Source organism: Sapajus apella, unplaced genomic scaffold (genome assembly GCF_009761245.1).
Source record: "Sapajus apella isolate SASKATOON/1434 unplaced genomic scaffold, GSC_monkey_1.0 scaffold16, whole genome shotgun sequence".
Classification (NCBI taxonomy): Eukaryota; Metazoa; Chordata; class Mammalia; order Primates; family Cebidae; genus Sapajus; species Sapajus apella.
In genome coordinates this window covers 27,590,497-27,613,083 of record NW_022436956.1, presented here as the reverse complement: position 1 = coordinate 27,613,083, position 22,587 = coordinate 27,590,497, and the positions used below count along the sequence as shown (strand labels likewise).

Genomic DNA, 22,587 nt, shown 5'->3' with positions numbered 1-22,587 from the left:
ACAGAGCAAGACTCCTTCTCAAAAGAAAAGAAAAGAAAAGAAAATCTGTATCAGTGTCAACAAACTATGGCCCACAGGCCAACTCCATTCTTGTGCTTGTTTTTAGTCAGCCCACAAGCTATGGATGGTCTTTACATTATTAAATGATTGCGGGGAATCAAAACAATAGTATTTCATGACGAATTAAAATTCTATACAATTCTAATTTTAGCATCCATAGTTAAGGTTTTATTGGAACCCAACTAGGCTCATTCATTTATTTATTATCTATGGCTGCCTTCATGATACAACAACAGTTGAATAGCTGTAGCACAGATAGGACAGCACACAAAATCTAAAATATTTACTATGTGATCTCTAAGAAAAGTCTGCCAATCTTGGTTCTATATTACTATTTAGCTGATAAAACTAATTCAAAATCATTTTGTAGATTTTTTTTTACTACATAATAACAAGCAAGATTAAAACTTGCAATTGCTTAATAATAATACACAAGATCCATGTTGCTAACAACAACGGTAAGAGAATGGGACCTGGTACTCTTATTCTGTTAAAATATCTACGCTTGACTTCCATTCCATGCCATGACGGTGTAACAAAAAACAGTATAACCAGCTGCTGTTTAAAAAAACTAGACAACAGGACAAATACATGAAACAACCATTTTTAGACATTTACTTCTAGAGGAGTGTGATCCCTAAAAGAAGGGAAACAAATGAGATAAGCCCTACAATGGCCACAGCTTTCTACCAAGAGGCAGCTTATAGACCACAGCACAGGAAAAGGAATCTAATCAGACCTCAGCATCCTGGCTGACTGAATTGGGATGTATTTTAACAAGCTGTTAGAAGTAAGAGAAAACCTAACAAAGAATATCAAGCAAACCAAAAGAAAAAAAAAATGCAAATTAAGAAGAAATTTTATTTATTTACATAAAAGAAAGGCAACTATAAAATACTATGTGGCCTAACAGTATCTATTTGCAGGATCAAGAGATAATCTAAAAACACAGAAGCAAAGCAAAAGAAACAACTTAGAACCAAAGTGGCTACCACCAGGATTGGAATAAGGTCTGGAAAGGGCCCGCAACAGTTATAATTTGGTATAGCCCTTTTAGCACTACTTGTATGTAATACATTGATTAAAAACAAAACAAAAAAGCATACACTGCTTTGATTCAAAGCTGGTATTAAAAAGTTTAAATGTTTGAAAGCCTTTTCTAGCATTGGAAAATAAAGTAAAACTCTTCTACTAAATCAGATTTTTCTATCAGTGGTCCACAAACTTCCAGAGTTCATGACAGTAGTCTACAAGTTTGTTATCAATGAATACCATATAGCATATTTCAACTTTTATCTTTTAAAATTTCCATAATAATCAATTATTACTATTCTCAGTATTTTCATGACTTTTGAATAATTTCTACTTTATCTCTAAATACGTCCACAAATTGCTTACTACACACAAGCACCTGGTCAAGGCAGTGGGTGGACTGAACACCAAGCTACATTCTGATAAGTGAGATATATGTCCTAGCTTAAGGCTACTTTTTAATTTGTACAAAAGCTTTCACAGGACTGTATGTGCCCAAAGAAGACATCTTTTTCTAACTCCATGAAGGCATCATACAGGCTCAATGCAGCCGTTTTAAAAATGCTTATGCGTGTGCTTGTGATCCCAGCTACTCAGGAGGCTGAGGCAGGAGAATCGCTCAAATCCAAGAGGCAGAGGTTACAGTGAGCCCAGATTGCACCACTGCACTCCAGCATGGGCAACAGAGCAAGAGTCTGCTCGAAAAAAAAGAAAACGCTTTTAAATTCTCAATTCTGTCCACAGTGACCCCTTTTTAAAATTCTTAATACACTGCTGTGTTTTCCTGTTTTTTTTTTTAGACTGGCCTTCTTAGGGGCTACCTATTAACTTTGTTCAACAAATAAATTCTAGGGTTCTTTTAAGGTATTTCTATTTATTTTTGGTTTTCTATTTTAGTACTTTCAGTTTTTAATCTATCCTTTGTATATCGTATCTACTCTTTGTTATGTTATCTCATCTCTTTTTTGTTACTACTGACTAATGCCACAGATACTACTAATTATTAATAAATAATAGCTACATTAATTATAACAATTTTCTAATCAAAGAATGACACACAGATTATTTACTATTCTTGAGTAAATAGGAACATAATAAATACTATAAGATTTTTCTATGATTCACTGTGCTGTATCAAGTGTTTCTCTTTTCTTTCCTTTTTTTCAGTATTGTGGAGTTTCACTCAACTAATTTTATTTTCTCTTCTTCATGAATCTTCATTAACAACTGTCTACTATAATTATTCTAGTCAGAACCTCTTTGGTACCTGCATACTTATGCACTATGTAATTGAAAACTGTATTTTCAGTTTTTCTAAAAGCACATTAAATTTCATTTCTATCTTCAACAATTGGTTATGCATTCAACAATATGGTTAATTTAAAAATACGTACAAGGATAAAATTGACTTTGGGTTTGATTTTTTTTTTTCACTTAAAATGTTTTCCCTTTAAACTGCAAATATATAACTATGCAACATTATCTCTCCACCTAACCCCACACACACAAAAAAAATCTGGAACAGAACATGTACGAATCCATCCCTCCAAAAGAACACCTAAGTCTAAAATGCTGCTGAACAGTATAAAGACTCAATATTTTTCATATGCAGTAACATTTCATTTTTCCCTTAAATTTAACAAAAGAAAAGGGAATTAAATGCTAATAGTATCGTTAGTGAGAAAAAAATAATGAGCATTTGAGGGAATAGAAGTAAACTGGTGAGGGAGAGAGGCTGCTGCTGGGTCATTGTTCCTTCTCTAAGGAAACCAATTACTTATGGCTTCAGTATCTGTTACAGAGCCCTGTGCAAAGTTTGAGATAGTCTACGACATAATTCTTCATCCTAAAATTAGATCATTAATAAATATACAATTAAAACTATCCAAAACAACTACTCTACAAGTTTCTCTAAATTATTGCACTTGAGGAAATATCATTCACAAAACAATTTAAAAAATTTACCCCAGAAAGCACTAAGAATTAAATACATCCTAGTCATAAGAGAGGGTGTTTCCTACTGCATGACTGAAGCACTGGTCAACACTCCCAGCTAGGATAATAGGATAATACCATGCTAAAGACTATTTTTGTGGTAAATAAATAAAGCTCACAGATAGCAGTCAAAAAGAGAATAGCTTTTCCTTTGGCAAAATTACAAAATGGTAACAGGATCCAAAAATAATGGCTATAGCCTCAGAACATTCTCCGGATGCCCAGATTGTACTAGGCCCTATTCAATACCTCCATATTTCTATACTTTTCCTTTGAAGGATCGCCAAAGGATTGTACTTATATATTTGTATAATTAACCTTATTTGTATGTTCTCTTTCCTGAAAGCTTTTAAAAGGAGTACATGATGTCTGAATTAAGGGCTCAAGGATATATAGAAGTTAACTACATGAAGAAAAGTATTCTAGGCAAAGAAAGACTGTGTAAAGGCACCGAGGCAGGAGGGAAAACAGCTACTTAGGAAGTCAAGACAAAACGATGGTCATCTTAGTGTGGTAGATACAAAAAACAAAGAGCAGAGTTAAGAAATATCTAGAAGGTAAAACTGACACTATTTCAAAATGAATTTTCATGAGGTATAAGACTAGAGAACAGATAGATTCTGTATGCTAATACGAGTTTGGATTTATATATCATTTGCTTTATTATTTTTTATGTTCACTTAAAATATTTTCTCCTATAGTAATACTCTATTTAAAGAAATAAGCCCTCTAGTAATGCCTAAGATGATATTTCTAACTGCACAGCACAGAAATAAGGGATACTTTAAGGAGAGTTTAAAAAACAAGCTGAACTGTATAGAAAATAGGGAGATCTATTGACCTATTTTGCTTGGCTAGGGAAAAAAACTAGCTAAATGACTAAAAAAATATATTTATGCACATCTACTCTGTGTCAAGCAAGACTGTATCTCAAGTAAAGTGTGCCTACAGTAAGATGGCAAGGTAAATAGTAGAATAAATGCAAAGCTACAATAACGTTTACTCTAGATTTAAAATATCTGACTTAGAAAATTGAGAGTGCAAAGGCCATCTACAAAGAAGGAACTGCAAAGTATTCATTGAGTAAAGGTCAAACCTCACTGCTTCAATATTAAAAGGAAACCACAAGCAAGTTTTTTAGTCTTGTAACTTTTTTTCTGTTGTACTATGCTTATGGGGATCAACTCCAGAGATTGGGATGCTAACACATTTAAAAAAAAAAAAGACAGTCTAGGAATTCACATATTCTGAGAATCGCAGCTATAACAAGTGAATGTGTGAACACAGTGAACGACGTACCCAAGAATCAGGAAACACATTTTTAATGGCACTCGCATTCATTTATAAATAACTTTTTAAGAATTTGTGTTTCTGTTTTTTGAAGGTATTTTGAAACACTTAAGTGAATAAGCTATATAAAACTAGTAACAGTTTAAAATTTTATAATTAAGCTAACCATGAAAATTGCATTACAGAATTTTAGTCTGATGTATTTCTTAAAAATAATTGAGTGATTTGCTAAATTTACCAAGATTATTTAACACTTAAGGGTAGGTTATTTAAGCTAATAAATTTAATAAATATACTAATTAAAATAAAACTAAGTATTCCTTGCCATACTCACAAATATTTAATGCCCGTCAGACATTTTAAAACCTGATTATCAAAAACACTGGTTTTTCTATTCTAGAATGTATGACAACTAAAGTAAAATGAAAGAGTCCTTATGATTCACATTGTATTTTCTTTAATAGGACTAATATTTAAAGAGAGCGACAAAGGCAGAGATGGATTGTCCAAAGATCAAAATGGCACAGTGGTCTCTTTGTCCCATCGACTAGAAGTCACTCTAGAGGCCTCAGCACTGCTCCCATGAAGCTTGTGAATGAATAAGTAAAATGTGGCACCTATACACCATAGAGTATTATTCAGCACTAAAAAGAAATGAGCTATCAAACCACGGAAAGACGGGAGAGGAATCTTAAATACATATTACTAAGAAAAGAAGCCAATCTGAAAATGCTATATACTGTATGATTTCAATTATGTAACATTCCGGAAAAGCCAAAACTATGGAAACTGAAAAGATCAGAGGTTGCCAGGGGTTAAGGGGTAGGAAGGGATGAACAGGTGGAGCACAGAGGATTCAGTGCAGTGAAAATACTCTGCATGATACTATAATGGTACATACATGTCATCACACATTTTTTTCAAACCAACAGAATGTACAATACCAAGAGAGGACCTTAATGTAAACTATGGACTTTGGGTGTTATAATATGTCAATGCAAGTTCCTCAACTATAACAAAAGTACGACTCTGGTAGGGGCTACTGCTGATGGGGGAGGCTATGCTTAGGTAGGGGCAGGAAGTATATGGGAAATCTGTGTACCTTCCTCTCAATTCTGCTGTGACCCTAGCACTGCTCTAAACATAAAAAAATCTTAAAAAGAAAAAAAGTCTCTGAGGTTTCAAAAATGGAAAATGTTGCAACTGTCTAAGAGGATTAGAAAAAAGCCATAATGAAGAAAGGTGATGCCTGGCACAAATAATAAATAGCACAGGTAAATGTGAAAAAACATTTGTTATGTGTAAGACAGTCTTGGAGGTAGGCCTGGAAAACAGGGCCATACTGTGGAAGGTTCTGCTGCAGGAAGATCTGGTACTTACAGTTAGCACTAATAAACCACTTAAAGTTTCAGAGTACAAAATTAGTTAACCACAAGGACACCTGAAAAAATTGTGTAAGATGGACTTCACAGTATATCTAGTTCTAGCTATCCTCCCAGTCCCTACTTTTGAAGCCTGCTAGTAATTTCTCACTTTCGATTCTTTAGACTGTGTGAGAAACTTTTAAAAAATATTAGGTACCACAACTTAGTGTAAACAGCCATTTTCATAAACATATTCTCTATAGAACATATTTTCATAAACATATTCTCCATAGTATTATCTAAGTCATGAATGTTGTTAGCCTGAAGAAACTTCTAGGGAAGTTGACTTTATACATTCTCATCTCCTTCCACGCTGACAGTAAATTATGTAAATTAATCTTTAAGAACAGACCTTTAAAATCAGTTTTAAACTTCATTATATCCCAAACCCGATTCTCCAAAAGAGCTGTTGACCTTGTCCTTCAGCATGAAAAAGAGGTATCATGTACATACAAGTACTTTCATGGGTTTAAATCCTTGCCCTACACTTATTAGTTGTACACCTGGACAAGTTACTTAACCTTGATCTATAAAACTGTAATACTGACATGGACTACCTGAAAGGATATTGTAAATATTACATGAGTTATTTTGGGGGGAGGGCAGATATCGTTTTTAATGTTTTTATTTTTATTTATTTATTCTTTTTTTAGAGACGGGGTCTCACTCTGTCATCTAGGCTGGAGTGCAGTGGCATGATCATGGCTCACAACAGCCTGGACCTCCTGGCCTCAAGCAATCCTCTGCCTCAGCCTCCCAAGTAGCTGGGACTACAGGCGCACACCACCACACCCAGCTAGAGTTACTCGTCTACCTCCAAACCTGTAATGAAGAATTTGAACTCAGCTGTTCAACTTCCATCTACATTTATGCTTGTGATTATTTCATGCAGTATCATAGGTTTAAATATCACCTATATGTTAATAACCCCCAAATTTCTATCTCTAGTACAGAGGATTTTTTCCCAACTACCCAATTCTGTCTTCTCCCTACTCCCAACTATCCAACTGCCTACTTGACATCTCCACTTGTTTTACAACTTACAAGCATCCAAACTCTCAATATATCCAAAACAGAACTTCTGACATGCCCCAAAACCTACTCTTCCTCTTTCTTCTACAACTCAAATAATGGCTGCTCTTTCAGCTGCTCAAGCTAAAAGCCTTGGAATCCTCTTTGCCTCCTCTCTTTATTCGATTACCCACACCCTACCTGAACAATAAAAAAAATCCTATCAGCTTTTCTTTCAAAACATATACAGAAAGTATTTATACATATACAAAATGCAATCCATTCTAATCACCTCCATAGCTACTATCTACCTTGGTCAAAGCCACTATCATTTCTCACACGCATTATTACAAAAGCCCACCTCTACTTCAGCTTCTACAAACCATTCTTAATAAAGAATCCAGAACGGTCCAGTCCAAATATGTTTTCTGCTTCAAACCATTTAATAGTTTCTCACCGTCTTAGTGAGAAAAAAAAGCCCACCTCCTTATTAAGACTTCAAAGCTTAACATGATCTGGCTGCCTACAGTCTCTCTAACCTGTACCTCCTACTTCCCTCTGTCATTTATTCCACTCCAGCAACACTGGTCTACTTGCTATTCTTCCTGTACATCAGACATATTTCCATCTTTGGGCCTTTAAATCTCTGTTCCCTTTGACTGCAATGCTCTTCACTCAAAATACACAGAAATTCACTCTTTCACAAACTACAGGTCCTTACATAAAGGCCTTATACTTTTTCAATGAGAATTGGCCAAGCCACCAACCCACCTGTCACTCAAAACTGCCACTTCCCTCCCTGCCATAGGATAATTTTCTGATATACTGTATTATTTTTTAATTTGTTTATCATTTTTATAATTTATTGTTTCCATCCCTACCCAAATGAAAGTTCCAAGCAGGTAGGTGTTTTTATTTGTTTTGTTTACTAACAGATAGATTAATCAATCATAGACCAAAGTAATTTGTTTTATATAAAATGAATATCTAATTTAAGTCTCTCATTCTGAAGGAGACAAATTAAGGAACAGTTTGACTCATACAGAAGCAATCAGTAAGGAGCACAGTCCAGAATAAAAGTAGGTCCCCTTGGTCTCAGCCTGAGGCTTTCTTCTGCCAGGGCACACCGATAGGATGTAAGAGAATACATAGAAAAGTAATTTTTTAAAAACAGGCATACATACAGATAAACACACAGATACATACACAGACACATCTCACATTAAAATATTACCACTGCCCCCTGGACACGGTGGCTCACATCTGTAATCCCAGCACTTTGGGTGGCCAAGGAAGCTGGATCACTTGAAGTCAGCAGTTCAAGACCAGCCTGGCCAACATGGTGAAACCGATCTCTACTAAAAATACGAAAACTAGCCAGGCGTGGTGGCGCACACCTGTAGTCCCAGCTACTCAGAAGGCTGAGGCATGTGAATTTGCTGAACCTGGGAGACAGAGGTTGCAGTGAGCTGAGATCACACTACTGCACTCCAGCCTATGTGACTGAGCAAGACACTGTCTCAAAATAAAAAAAAAAATTAAATTAAATTAAAATGTTACCACTGCCCAGTAATAATGTTATACAAGGTAATTACATTCTCCAAACAAACTTTTATTACTTACCTCTACCCCAGATTTTTTTGGTATCTGCATTACAGTTTCTTTGAATTTATTTGCCTTTTCAAGTTGAGCTTTAAGTTGTTCAGCTAATTCCTTCAAAAAGAAAAACAAGTAAAATATGTGTGACATGTAGTTTAATTCTTTATGACAAAACGTTCAAATTTACACAACAGAAGATAAAACAGCATAACAAAACACTCCTGTAGCCATCACCTAATTTCAATTACCAACTCACAGCCTAGTATATTACTCTTTAATGAACTTATCTCAGTTACAACCTTCTTGAATACCTGTGACATGTGTTCATGCTTCAAAGATAAATAATTACAAGAACACATATTTTGGAGGAAACAGATGAAGGAAATACATAACCTTAATGACATTTTTAATAATTCCTAAATATGATAAAAGTTCAATACTTTCAACTTCAGTTTTTGGTAATGAAAAAGCTATCACGAGACCGAAAATGTTACCTTCTTGTTTATAATTTAGATGAAAAATTCTGAATATATTTCATTTTTACTCGAGGAAACCTATATAAATTTATATAAAACTGCCATGTAAAGCAATAAACCATGAATAAATTAAATAAGTAGATTTATGTGACATGCAAAGCAAGCTCCACCATAGTGTTCTTCCTGAACACAAGAACACATATTTTAACCTCTTACCTTGGTGACCTCTCTTTCACTTCTTTAATTCCTCTGTACTTTCAAAGCTCAAACTGTACTTTCTTGCTATCGTTATTACTGTTTTTGGTTTATTTCCCTTACCAATTTCTAGGATGAGTAGAAGTTCAGTGTTTCCAGGGAACAGATTCAAAAAGATAGAGCAGCATATATAAGATATGCCTTTTATTAGACATAACTAACTAATAACAACAGAAATATCTTGTTTGGTTACCATTTGTTCTACTATAGTGTTGTACCAACAGTTTACCAAAGCATAAGATTACTTAAAGATCCCTTGTACTTGGGTTTGAGATGAGTGCATACGTATGACCATGACTGAATCTATTCTACCAAGATGTGCAATATCTGGCTGTGCTGTTCTGCCATGTGCACTTTAATACATATTTCACTGTATATTATTTTAACATACATGTGCCACATAATAAATGAATGGATGAATGGATAAATACAGCTCTTATCAAATCATTCCTACTTCTTACAACTCTGAGGTAAATTAGTCTTAAATCAAACTTTGCTAAAGGAATTAAATGAGTTAGCCTACACAAAGCATCTAACACAGTATTAGGCACAGCACATTTACTTAAAACTTGAATAAATGACTTAATCCTCCTTTTTTAGGTTCCTAAGTAATTTGGAAAAGTAATAAGCATTCTTAACAATACATGACAAAAACGAGGGAGAAAAAGTGCTATCTTTATCTCGCTTAAATATGCTCAATGAGTTAGGAATGCTGGAATAAAGCAAATATCAAAGTAAAAAAAATTTAAAAGCACGCAGTTCCTTAGGATCTTAAATTTCAGAGATCTGACAGAGAAAGTAGATCATTTACTTGGCAGTAGGCAGATAGTACTGTTCACAGAAAGGTTCAAAAATTTCTTTCTTTCTCTTTGTTTTTGAGACAGTCTCGCTTCATCATCCAGGCTGGAGTGCAATGGCATGATCTTGGCTCACTGCAATCTCTGCCTCCCAGGTTCAAGCAATTCTCCCATCTCAGCCTTCCCAGTAGCTAGAACGACAGTCACGCATCACCATACCTGGCTAATTTTTGTATTTTTAGTAGAGACAGGGTTTCACCATTTTGGCCAGGCTGGTCTCAAATGCCTGACCTCAAGTGATCCGCCCTCCTTGGCCTCTCTAAGTGCTGGGATTACAGGCGTGGGCACCAAGCCAGGCTGAGAGTTTCTTCAAGGAATCGATAACCAACAGTCATTTTCACAGTGTGCTATATCCACACTGCTAAAGAACTTCTAAAATTCCTCACAAGAAGTTAAATATTTAATCACTATTCTCCAAAACAACATCTAAGAGTCTTACCATATTCCCCATCATCTCTGCTTTGATAATCTTGGCTCCCAACTTGTTCTTCTCATCGACACTCAGGATGTGAATGGACTCATGCTCTGGACTGCTGTTGGAACAGGACAGATTAACAGCATATGAATTACAGGTGCAATGCAAGCAATAACATCAAGATTCAAACATTATTTTAACTGGCCTCAACAAAGCATTCAGCACCAATAGGAGATCATGATTGTAATACCTGAAAATGAAATTCAATGTTCTACCATAGTTGATAGTTTAAAGTTCTCTGTTACACTGCCACAACTGCCTATGGCAGTTTTAGTAACTGATCAAAATCCCAATAAGAATGATATAAATAATATTTACCAACCCTTCTTATTTAGTATCCCCATCCTCGTAATTTTAAAAAGGAAACAAACAAAAAACTAGAACTAGGCCATAATTCTATACATCTTTGGAAACTCTTCTCATTCAACATGATAAGTTGTCAATAATCTAAGAAACTATAAAATGATATATTTAACTTCATTCAAAGAATAAAAGCAATAAGCATGTGCTTTTTTATAAAGTCAGTCCAGAACATATAGTCATATAATACAAACCAGTTTAAAATTGATATCATGTGTCAAACCTATACTATAGAAGCCTCACACAAAAAATAAACCTCCAGCCAAGGTCAGATTTCCCTAGCTTACTACTTTAAGAAATAAGTCAAGGCTGCAGTGTAGGACAGTGACCTCAGGCAGAGCCTGAAGGACTTCTGAGTAAAAGCGACATAGCCTGGAGTCCAAGAATTCCAAGGTAGCTAGAGTTCACAGAACAGAGTACCAAAGAATAGAAAGCTGCACCAGAAGAAAATCCCAGAGAACTGCAGAGGGTTCCCCTTGAGTACTCAGCAAGGAACTACCTGCAGTCAGGGAAAGAACTAACCCAAAGGATTAGAGGTAAAATATTTGGCATTCCTGGGAACTGCATGTCCAGTCCCACTAGCCAGACTAGGAAATCACATAATTCAAAAAGCAGTAGACGCAGTATTAAGAGTCTTGCTTCACTACTGAGAAATAACATGCCCTAGACTAAATGCTGCTCAAGGCCCACTTAAAAAAACTTGAAAGGATCAAATGGTTTCCAATTAACCATATTCCAGAACAAAGCTCAAGAATATTTAGAGAAATTAAAAAATGTCTAGCACTCAACAAGGTAGTCCGTAAAGCTTAGTATCTAATCAATGATGATCAGACAGGCAAATCAGGCAAATAAGTAGAAAAACACAACCCATAATTAGAACAAAATGCTATCAGTCAAAATCAACCCAGAACCAACACAGATTTAAAAAACAGCAGACAAGGATACTAAAAGTGATTATTATAACAGTGCTTCATATGTTCAAAAAGTCAGACACAACAAAGATATAAAAAAGATCCAAAATAAACTTCTACAGATGAAAACTACAATATGTGAGATGAAAAAAAATGCTGGATAAGATTAAAGATTAAACTGTAGAAGTAGAGTTTGGTGAACGTGAAGCAATTTTCTATATGAATTTAAAACACAGAGAAAAGAATCTGTAAAAATGAAAAGAGCATCAGAGGGGTGTGGGACAACCTTAGGTATCCCACCATACATGTAACTGAAGATAACTATTTTAAAAAATAATATATTTGAGGTTTATAACAAGCATAAGACAAATGCATGACAATGCTAACAGAAAGGAAGAAAAGGGAGAAATGAAAGTAAACAATGATAAAGTTCTTATACCATACAGGAGTAGCATCACTTGAAGATAGACAATGATAAGTTAAAGGTATAGTACACCATCAAAGACAAAGCAAATTTAAATTACAGCAACCAAGGAAATGAAATGGAATGGAATCATAAAAATAATCAAAACAAGTGAGAAAAAGAGGAAAAGATGAATAAAGAATAGATGGAAAAAATAGGAAACAAAAAGCAAAATTACATATTTGAACCTAATTATATCAATAACATTATATATAAATGGTTCAAATACCTAAATTAAAAGGCAGAAATTATCAGATGAATAAAAAAGCAAAACTCAACTACAAACAATGCTTTATAAATACAGACATAAGTATGTTAAACATAAAAGGACTGAAAAAGATATACCACGTTAATGCTAATCAAAAGAAAGATGAAGTGGCTACATTAATATCAAACAAGTAAGATTATGGAGCAAAAAATATTGCCAGGAACAAACAAGTTCATTTCATATGAAAAGGAGTCAATCCAGCAAGAATGTATGAATACATGAGCAAAAACTGACAGAAGAGAAATAAACAAATCCACAATTATAGCTGTAAATTTCAATGCCTCTCTATCAATACTTGATAGGATAAATACAGTAGTCCCCCATTATCTGCAAGAGTTATCTTCCAAGACCCCCAGTGGAAGCCTGAAATCTTGGGTAGTACCAAACCCTATCTATAGTATTTTTCCTATATATACATACCTATGCTGTTTGACTTATAAATTAGGCACAGTAAGACACTAACAACAACTAATAACAAAATAGTACAATTATACCAATATACTGTAATAAAAGTTATATGAAGGTGGTGTCTCTTGCAAAATACTATAATATTTTCAGAGCATGGTTGACCATGGGTAACTGAAACCTCAGACACTGAACCGTGGATAAAGAGGGACTACTGTAAACAGAATCGGCAAGCATATGGAAGTCTTGAATAATACCATCAACCAGCATGCCCAAATGGACATTCACAGAACACACCGCCGAACAAGAATAGAAAACACAATATTTCCAAGTGCATACAAAATATTTCCTGATAAGAAAAAGAAATATAGGGTATTCAGTTAGGAAAAGAGGAAGTCAAATTGTCTCTATTTGCAGACGACATAATTGTATATTTAGAAGACCCCATCGTCTCAGCCCAAAATCTCCTTAAGCTGATAAGTAACTTCAGCAAAGTCTCAGAATACAAAATCAATCTGCAAAAATCACAAGCATTCCTATACACCAATAACAGACTAACAGAGAGCCAAATCATGAGCAAACTCTCATTCACCATTGCTACAAAGAGAACAAAATACCTAGGAAAACAACTATCAAAGGACATGAAGGACCTCTTCAAGGAGAACTACAAACCACTGCTCAAGGAAATCAGAGAGGACACAAACAGATGGAAAAACATTCCATGTTCATGGTTAAGAAGAATCAATATCATGAAAATGGCCATACTGCCCAAAGTAATTTAGAGATTCAATGCTATCCCCATCAAACTACCAGTGACCTTTTTCACAAAACTGGAAAAAACCACCTTAAACTTCACATGGAACCAAAAGAGAGCCTGCATAGCCAAAACAATCCAAACCAAAATGAACAAAGCTGGAGGCATCACGCTACCTGACTTCAAACTATACTACAAGGCTACAGTAATCAAAACAGCATGGTACTGGTACCGAAACTGAGATTTAGACAAATGAAACAGAACAGAGGCCTCAGAATTAATGCCGCACATCTATAACAATCTGATCTTTGACAAACCTGACAAAAACAAGCAATGGGGAAAGGATTCCCTTTTAATAAACGGTGTTGGGAAAACTGGCTAGCCACATGCAGAAAGCTGAAACTGGAACCCTTCCTTACACCTTATACAAAAATTAACTCCAGATGGATTAAAGATTTAAATATAAGACCTAGCACCATAAAAACCCTAGAAGAAAACATAGGCAATACCATTCAGGACATAGGCATAGGCAAGGACTTCACGACTAAAACACTAAAAGCAATGGCAACAAAAACCAAAATAGACGAATGGGATCTAATTAAACTTAAGAGCTTCTGCACAGCAAAATAAACAATCATTGGAGTGAACCCACAACCAACAGATGGGAAAAAATTTTTGCAAGCTACCCATCTGACAAAGGGCTAATATCCAGAATCTACAAAGAACTAAAACAAATATACAAGAAAAAAGCAAACAAACCCATCAAAAAGTGGGTGAAAGATATGAACAGACACTTTTCAAAAGAAGATATTTATGTGGCCAACAAACATATGAAAAAATGCTCATCATCACTGGCCATTAGAGAAATGCAAATCCAAACCACATTGAGATACCATCTCACACCAGTTAAAACAGCGATCACTAAAAAATCTGGAGACAACAGATGCTAGAGAGGACGTGGAGAAATAGGAACACTTTTACACTGTTGGTGGGAGTGTAAATTAGTTCAACCATTGTGGAAGACAATGCGGCAATTCCTCAAGGATCTGGAAATAGAAATTCCATTTGACCCAGCAATCCCATTACTGGGTATATATCCAAAGGATTACAAATCACTCTATTATAAAGACACATGCACACATATGTTCATTGCAGCACTGTTTACAATAGCAAAGACTTGGAACCAACTCAAACGTCCATCAAAGATAGACTGGATAAAAATAAATGTGGCATATATATACCACGGAATACTACACAGCCATAAAAAGGGATGAGTTCATGTCCTTTGCAGAGACATGGATGAATCTGGAAACCATCAATCTCAGCAAATTGACATAGGAACAGAAAACCAAAGACACATGTTCTCACTCATAAGTGGGTGTTGAACAATGAGAACACATTGACACAAGGAGAGGAGTATCACACGCTGGGGTCTGTTGGGGGGTGGGGGGACTAGAGGAGGGACGGAAGGGCAGAGGAGATTGGGGAGGGATAGTACTAGGAAAAATACCTAATGTAGGTGACGGGGGGATGGAAGCAGCAAACCACCATAGCATGTATATACCTATGTAATAATCCTGCAAGATCTGCACATGTACCCCAGAACTTAAAGTAAAATAAATTTTAAAATATATATTTCCTGAGATATACCATGTTCTAAACTATAAAAACAGTCTCAATAAATTCAAAGGAATTCAAGTTGTACAAATTATGTTCTTTGATCACAATAAAATTAATTAGAAATCATTAACAAAAGCCTCTGGAAAATCTTCAACTATAATATTTGGAAACTAAATAGTGTACCTGTAAATAACCCATGGGTCAAAAATAAGACCAAAGGAAAATTATATAACACATGTCAGAAGTGGTGGAATGCTGCTAATGCATTACTTAGCGGGAAATTTATAGCACTAAATATTTATATTAGAAAAGATCTCAAATCAATCACCTCAGCTTACAACTTAAGAAAGCAGAAAAAGAGCCAATTAAAACAGAGTAAAATAATACAAAAAACAAAAAAATCAGAGTGACATAAATAGAAAATAGAAAAATAAATTCAATGAAACTAAAAGCTGACATCTAAGGCAATAAAACTGATAAACCTATAGCGACCAAAAAAAAAGATCTAAATTACTAATAGAGAGGTAACATCACCACACATTGTAAGCACTTTACAAAAAGATATCCAAATGGCAAATAAACACACTGAGAGATGGTCAGCATCAGCAGTCACTAGCCATTAAAGGAATACAAATTAAAACCACAATGAGACACCACTACACATCGACTAGAAGAGCCAAAATTTAAAAGACTGACCATTCCAAGTTCTTACAAGAATGTAGAGAAATTGCAAGTCTTATACACTGTTGGTAATCATGTAAAATGGTACAATCATCTAGAAAAACAGTTTAGCAGTTTCTTAGTATTTAAACCTACAGTTACCATATGATCTAGCTACTGCTCTCCTAGGTATATTTATTCAAGAGAAAGGAAAGCATATGTCAATACTAAGATTTGTACATAAATGTCCAGAGACACATAATTTATAATAGCCAAAACCTGGAAACAATCTCAATATTTACCAACAGAAGAATGGAAAATAAATTGTGACGTACCCGCCAACAGTATATTACCCATCAATAAAAAGGAATGAACTACTGACATATGCAACAACATAAATGAAACTCACAATAATTACACTGAAGTGAAAAAGACAGACCAAAAAAAAAGGCTGCATAATGTATGATCCCATTTACATCAAATTCTAGAAAATGCAAACTACAGTTAACTCTTGAACAACAGAGGGTTGAACTGCCCAGGTCCACTTATACACAGATTTTTTTCACCCAAACGTCAATCAAAAATACAGCATTACAGCATTCACATGATGCAAAAACTACATATACAAAGCAACATATTTTCATACATGTGGGTTCCAACTTGAGTATGTGCAATTATGGCATATTTGAGGTGTCCTACAGCCAATCTCCCATGAATTCCAAGGGACAACTGCAGTCTATAATGAAAGAAAGCAGATGTGGTTGCCTAGAAGTAGAGAGCAGGGGCATGGGAAAGCAGGAGAGAGAGATTATGAAAGGGCACCAGGGCTTGAGGGGCAATGGTTTAATGAAAATATATGCATTTCAAAAATGTACCAAAATGTACACTTTCATATGTTTGCAATTTATTGTATATCAATTATATCTCAAAGTTTTTTTTTAACCCTCAAAGGGAGTAATGAAATTTAAAACCAGAGTATAACTAACCTGTCATAATATTAAATGTAAAGGATATATCTGATATTATTAGTTTTCCTGAATTCCCAGATTCTATAATACTCTATGAAAATTAACATTAATCATATTTTCTACAAATTTGGTTTCCAAATCAAAACATGACCTACCAAAAATATTTGGAAATTAGTTCTAAATAATAAATTCCTCTGGGAGTAAAAATCTTTTAACAGATAGCATTGGAAAAAAATCTCTACAGGAAACCTATAGCAGCCATTTCTTCCCATATTGTTGAAAGGAAAGGCAATACTCTGGTGTTTAAGAAATCTAAAAATGTGCAGTAAAGCAACACTAGAAAGTAACATATTTTCATTCCCCTCGTATCTTTTCAGTCTACATTTTAAAAAACAATTAAAATGAACAGTAGGGACACTGCATTCATGTAAGCAGAAAAACATTATTACTTTTTAGATGCGTCCATGGGCTGAGTCATTGCTTGTTTTATCAGTTGTACTTTTTGTATGGAAAATATTTTTTAGTATGTTTTTCAAATTAAATGCTAAGGTACATGTCATTTTCATTGTATTGCAAATGTAATTTATTTTAATTTCTGGCAATCTAATCATATTTCTCTTACTAATCAAAACAACTTTTCTCAATTTGCATTCTTTCCCTTCAATTAATTTTCTAAAATTCCCTGCTCTGAAAACTTTTACTTATGTTTATTACGTGGAATTATAGATAATTTTTACATGTATGTATAATGCAAAATAAATTAAATCACCACAGTTCATGCCCTTTCTAAACAGCACCAGTACCATTATTCCCCTATGAAGTCGCTTTCAGGGTCTGTCTCTCAAATTCCTGTTTCCTAAGTGAGAAACTTCTCGGCTTATTTTCCTTCTGCCATTTGTACCTGACCAAGTTTTTCTTTCCAACTAAAGTTATGACTAGTTCATCCATTTTTCATCTCAACATCAGCCAACTAAGAAACCAAAGAATTAAAGAAAGGATCTTTAGGATAAGGAGGTGACTACAATCCTTTCTCTTTATTCCAATAGACACTTACTATAATCCAGATGCAGAACAAGTCCATACATAATCTCCTATTAAGCTCCATATCCAGAAATAAGCCATCTTGCAAGCACCCTTAAATCTGATAGGATCAGAAGAATTAAAGACCAAGCCACCCATCAATCCATCTCCTTCTCCTGAGAAACGTTTCAGGGTTATTAACACAAACTACTACATCAAATGTCAATATGGCAATAGAATCATAACTACTAATAGATATGAGCAAAAATAAAAATACAAATACCTAAAAACAGGGTATTAATCAAATTGTTTCTAATGCGAGCTTTTCATGAAGAACTAAAAGTTTCTTTATAACACCAATACCAATCATAACTGACTTTCCATTATACATAAGAGGATCACCAATATTCTGGGGATCATGTGTCAAAAAAACACTGGCATAAGTCATTAAGAAAGAATTCCTAATTTTCTCCCTTGCCACCCACAATCTGTAGCTACACTTCTCTCTCTCTCTTTTTTTTTTTTTTAACTATTTCCACCCAAAGCTAATCCTTCTACTTTTATAAGTAAACTGGACCCCACATTCATCCACACTAACTTCTGGGATCTTGCTCAATTGCCCCATCTATCATCTGCCTACCTGTCTTGCTTCTTCTAAAGTAGAAACTGACTCTTTTCCATTAATTATAAATACGTTCTAGTATACATACACTTTCTATCTCTGTCATTCCATAACTCTTAACAATTTAGTCTCCTAAAATCTGACTTCTATACCCTCTTTTATTTAAAAAAAAAAAAAAAAAAAACAAAAAAAAACAAAAAAAAAACCAGATTAAGTAGCCAAAGAAGTTTGTTATTGTCCATCCAAAGGGCACATCTTTGGGTCATTTCACTTTCCTCTTCCCCTCATGTCTCAGGATGCAAGCTTAGAGATTCTATGAAGGAAGGGCAATGAAGATAGGCTGACGTCCATCTAAAGCCCACGCATTTTCAGAAGGTAACTAGAATCTCAATGGATCTTTAAAAGAGGTGATTTCCATTGTCATGAAATGGAATACTCCACACAATTTTTTTTTAGTATTTTCTAACACGAATTAAATTGTTTACTAGTAGATGGAAAGTAATGACGATAAATGACAAAAATACATAAGAATTCTGAACATCTCTTATACTAGTAATTTCAACATTAACAGTTACTTCAACACAATATAACAGTAATAGGCATCAAGTAAAGACATTTAAAGGAAAGCTGCTGAGCACAAAATAACTGAAGAAAACATTATTCTATTTTATTTTGTGAACACCACAGCAAAGACACTGCTCTACAGCAAAAATTAAGAGACGGGCTCTTCCTTTCCTTCCCTAAGCATTTATAATGATGAGCAAATGCTTTCAAAGAAACATCACCATGACACCTGCAATTATCCTGCAAAAAGAAAAAAAGCCCAAGCATGTCTCAATTTCCAGAATTACTGCTATATTTTGGAAGTCCTTTTTATAATTAATTTCTAAAAAGCAAATCTTATTTTCACATTAAAATGTACTCTCTTTGAAACATACACACACACACACACACACACACACACACACACACACACACACACACACAGAGGCTTTGAGGAATAATTAAAAGAGCTCTATCACAACATTTTTAAAACCTGCAATTAGTTATCCATAGCATAATGACATTTCAGTCAATGACAGACCACATATGACAGTGATCCCATAAGATTATAATGCTCTATTATTATTGTACTTTTTCTGTTTAGATACACAAATATTTATCATTGTGTTACAATTGGCAGCAGTACTCAGTACAGTAACATGCTGTACTTTGACGCCTAGAAGCAAAAGGCTGTACCACATAGTGTAGGTATGTACTAAGGTATACCATCTAGGTATGTATAAGTACACACTATGCTGTTCACACGACAAAATCGCCTAATAATGAATTTGCCTAATGACAATTTCTCAGAATACATCCCCATTGTTTAGCCACATATGATTTTATTATTCTTGTGCTGGCAGTGTTCACAGATCTTCCTTATTATTTTCTCACCATTTGCTCTCATATTTGCTTCCTTGACTAAGGATCTAACAACTATGCTCAAAGCCTTCAGAGCCTAGCATCCTTCAGTTGACCTTTGTGCTACAGTAACAAACTCTGCCAAGAATGACACCCAAAGATTAAAATATTACATTAAATAAGTTTCTGATATTAAATTTATAAAATCAAAATTAAGGACATCTCATTAATTTTTGCTCACATTACATACTACTCTTAAGTTTCATATTCCTGGAAATACTCAGCCAATATATATTCTAACAAAAGAAAAATATATGCAAAAGCACATTTTATTTCTAATAATAAAAAGTTCAAGGTTCTTAACTGCAAGGGCCGCGATAGTGGATGTTTTTCTGCTAGTTAATATAATCACAGGACCTAAAATGAATAAAGGAAAAGAGTGATAAATTTGAACACATTCAAGAAAGAATGAATGAAAAACAAAAAATAGGAAAATTACAAATGATGAAAAACCTATTTGCATTACATGACAAATATAAAGAGCTCTCACAAACAACAACTCAAAAACAGGACAAAACATATGACTAGTTAACAAAAAATACAAATAACACATAAAAATATGGCCAACTTCACTCATATTTAAAAAAATAAAAATCAAAGAAATAATCTGTTTCTCAATTACACATATGGCAAAGATTTTAAAAAGTTCAATAATACTATCAGCAAGAAGTAGGAGAAAAGTCATTCCCATGCATGACTATAAGAGTCTAAATTGGTTAATACCACAAAATATGTAAAAAGTAAAATGCATGTACTCTTTGACCTTACAGTTCCAGTCCTTGGAATTTATTTTACAGCTATATTTAAATAGCATGCAAAGATACACACAAAAAATTAAATGCAGCATTGTTTCTTAGAGCAACAAACTGGAAATAACCTAAAAAGTCCATCAATAGGAAACTGGTGAAAAATATTAGGTTATGCCTAAGTTTTACAATGGAGTATTACGGAGCCTTTAAAATAAAAAATGTAGGTACATATGGGCTGAAGTAAAAGGATCTTTAAGATATTCAGAAAAAAGCCAAGATTATAAATGGCATATGCATTGTACAGTTATTTAACTTACATATTAAATATATATTTAAGTTTTTATACGTTTTATATAAAATTTTATACATTAACTATATATATTACACATTTTCAAATACACTAAAAAATCTGGAAAGATACTATCAACACTATTAACCTGGCAAAGAGGATTAGGGTGGAAGTGACATGAAAGGGAGATTTACTCTTTCATTTTATACACATCTAAGTTTTATATTCTTGTTTTATACTCTTCCATCTATATTGTTTAAATTTTATACATGTACATTTATTCAGATTGTAAATGGCATGTTCTAAAAAATGATACTGGTGTAAAGAGCAAGAAAGGTAAAGATAAAAGAACAAGACATACAAAGAAGTAAAAACTAATTCAACTAATTTTTCCAATGATGACCATTTATATAAGACAAAGATATTATTTGTAACAACTTACAGTCTGGTAGACTGACCCATGACATGTTGCAATATTCATTTTACAAGACACAAAGTTATTTTCCAGTCCTCCAGTCCTTGCTGAAAATTCTTCCCTTCTTGCAGCTTATCTATCTCTTTTTCTCTCTCCTATGCCTCTAACTGATCAACTTTTCTTGTGTTCTAACAAAACTACTCTCACAAAGGGTATCAATAACTTTTCCATAACCAATGTATAAAAGGAAAAGATTTTTCTTTTCCTTTTATAAAAAGATTCAAGGTTCTCCCTTTAACCTTATTTGAAAGCATGCCAAACAGACATCAGAATACAGAGTCTAAGCTCTGCAAATAACTAATTACATAATAATATCAATGATAGCAGTAACAGCTAAGATTTATGGAGCCTTTACTAGGTGCCAGATACTATGCTAAGTTTTTCATACATTAACTCACACAACAACCCCATGAAGTAGATCCTGTTGGTATCCTGGTTTAAGATAAGAAACCCGAAGCACAGCGAAGTGTCAACTCTTGTGAAAGGTCATAAACCCAGGAAATGCATAAGTGTTACACACAGGGTTGCTAAATAAAATACAGGACACTTGGCTAAATTTGAATTTCAGGTAAACAATAAAAATTTTTTGGTATACATATGTCCAAATATTACAAGAAACCCATTTTTTATGAAAAAAAGAACCTGGAAATCCTAGTTATATAACATTGTATAAGTCACAACCTGAGTTCCCTCAGTTTCTGCATCTGCAAAATGCAGAGGTCAGACTACTTCTTTTAGTTCTAAATCATTTCTATGTTTTTTTTTCTAGTTCTAAAATTCATTAGTCCTAGAACTTTCTGGAATTCTAGCACTTTATAAAAAATCCAACATATTCCCAGGATACTGTTCAGACAAATTAATAATTTCTAACAATCTTTCACTGATCCTTTCTAGGCATTCTTCAAGGTCCTGTCCTGGTCTCCTACTTTACAACCACTCTACATTCTCAGGAATCTTTTTTCTTTTTTTGGATGATGCCTAGATTTTTCTTTCCCTCTCCAGCCAGTCACAGAATCACAGAAAGCCTCAAACCCTCTCTACCACCAAATTAACACAGATAACAAAGAATACTATCTTCAAATCAA

At 34.1% G+C, this 22,587-nt stretch overlaps 1 protein-coding gene across 3 annotated transcripts in view; it reads right to left on the bottom strand.

The window, feature by feature from the left end:
• Positions 1-22,587, bottom strand: part of CWF19L2 (CWF19 like cell cycle control factor 2) — a 112,767-nt gene that overhangs the window by 61,875 nt on the left and 28,305 nt on the right. For 2 of the 3 annotated variants that reach the window (XM_032285700.1, XM_032285698.1), the window contains exons 9-10: positions 10,439-10,532; positions 8,436-8,525 (exon numbers count right to left, since the gene is read on the bottom strand). In XM_032285700.1, coding sequence (XP_032141591.1) covers positions 8,436-8,525; positions 10,439-10,532 — 184 coding nt within the window. The remainder of the gene's footprint in view (positions 1-8,435; positions 8,526-10,438; positions 10,533-22,587) is intronic. The other variant, XM_032285699.1, reaches the window with a different exon arrangement.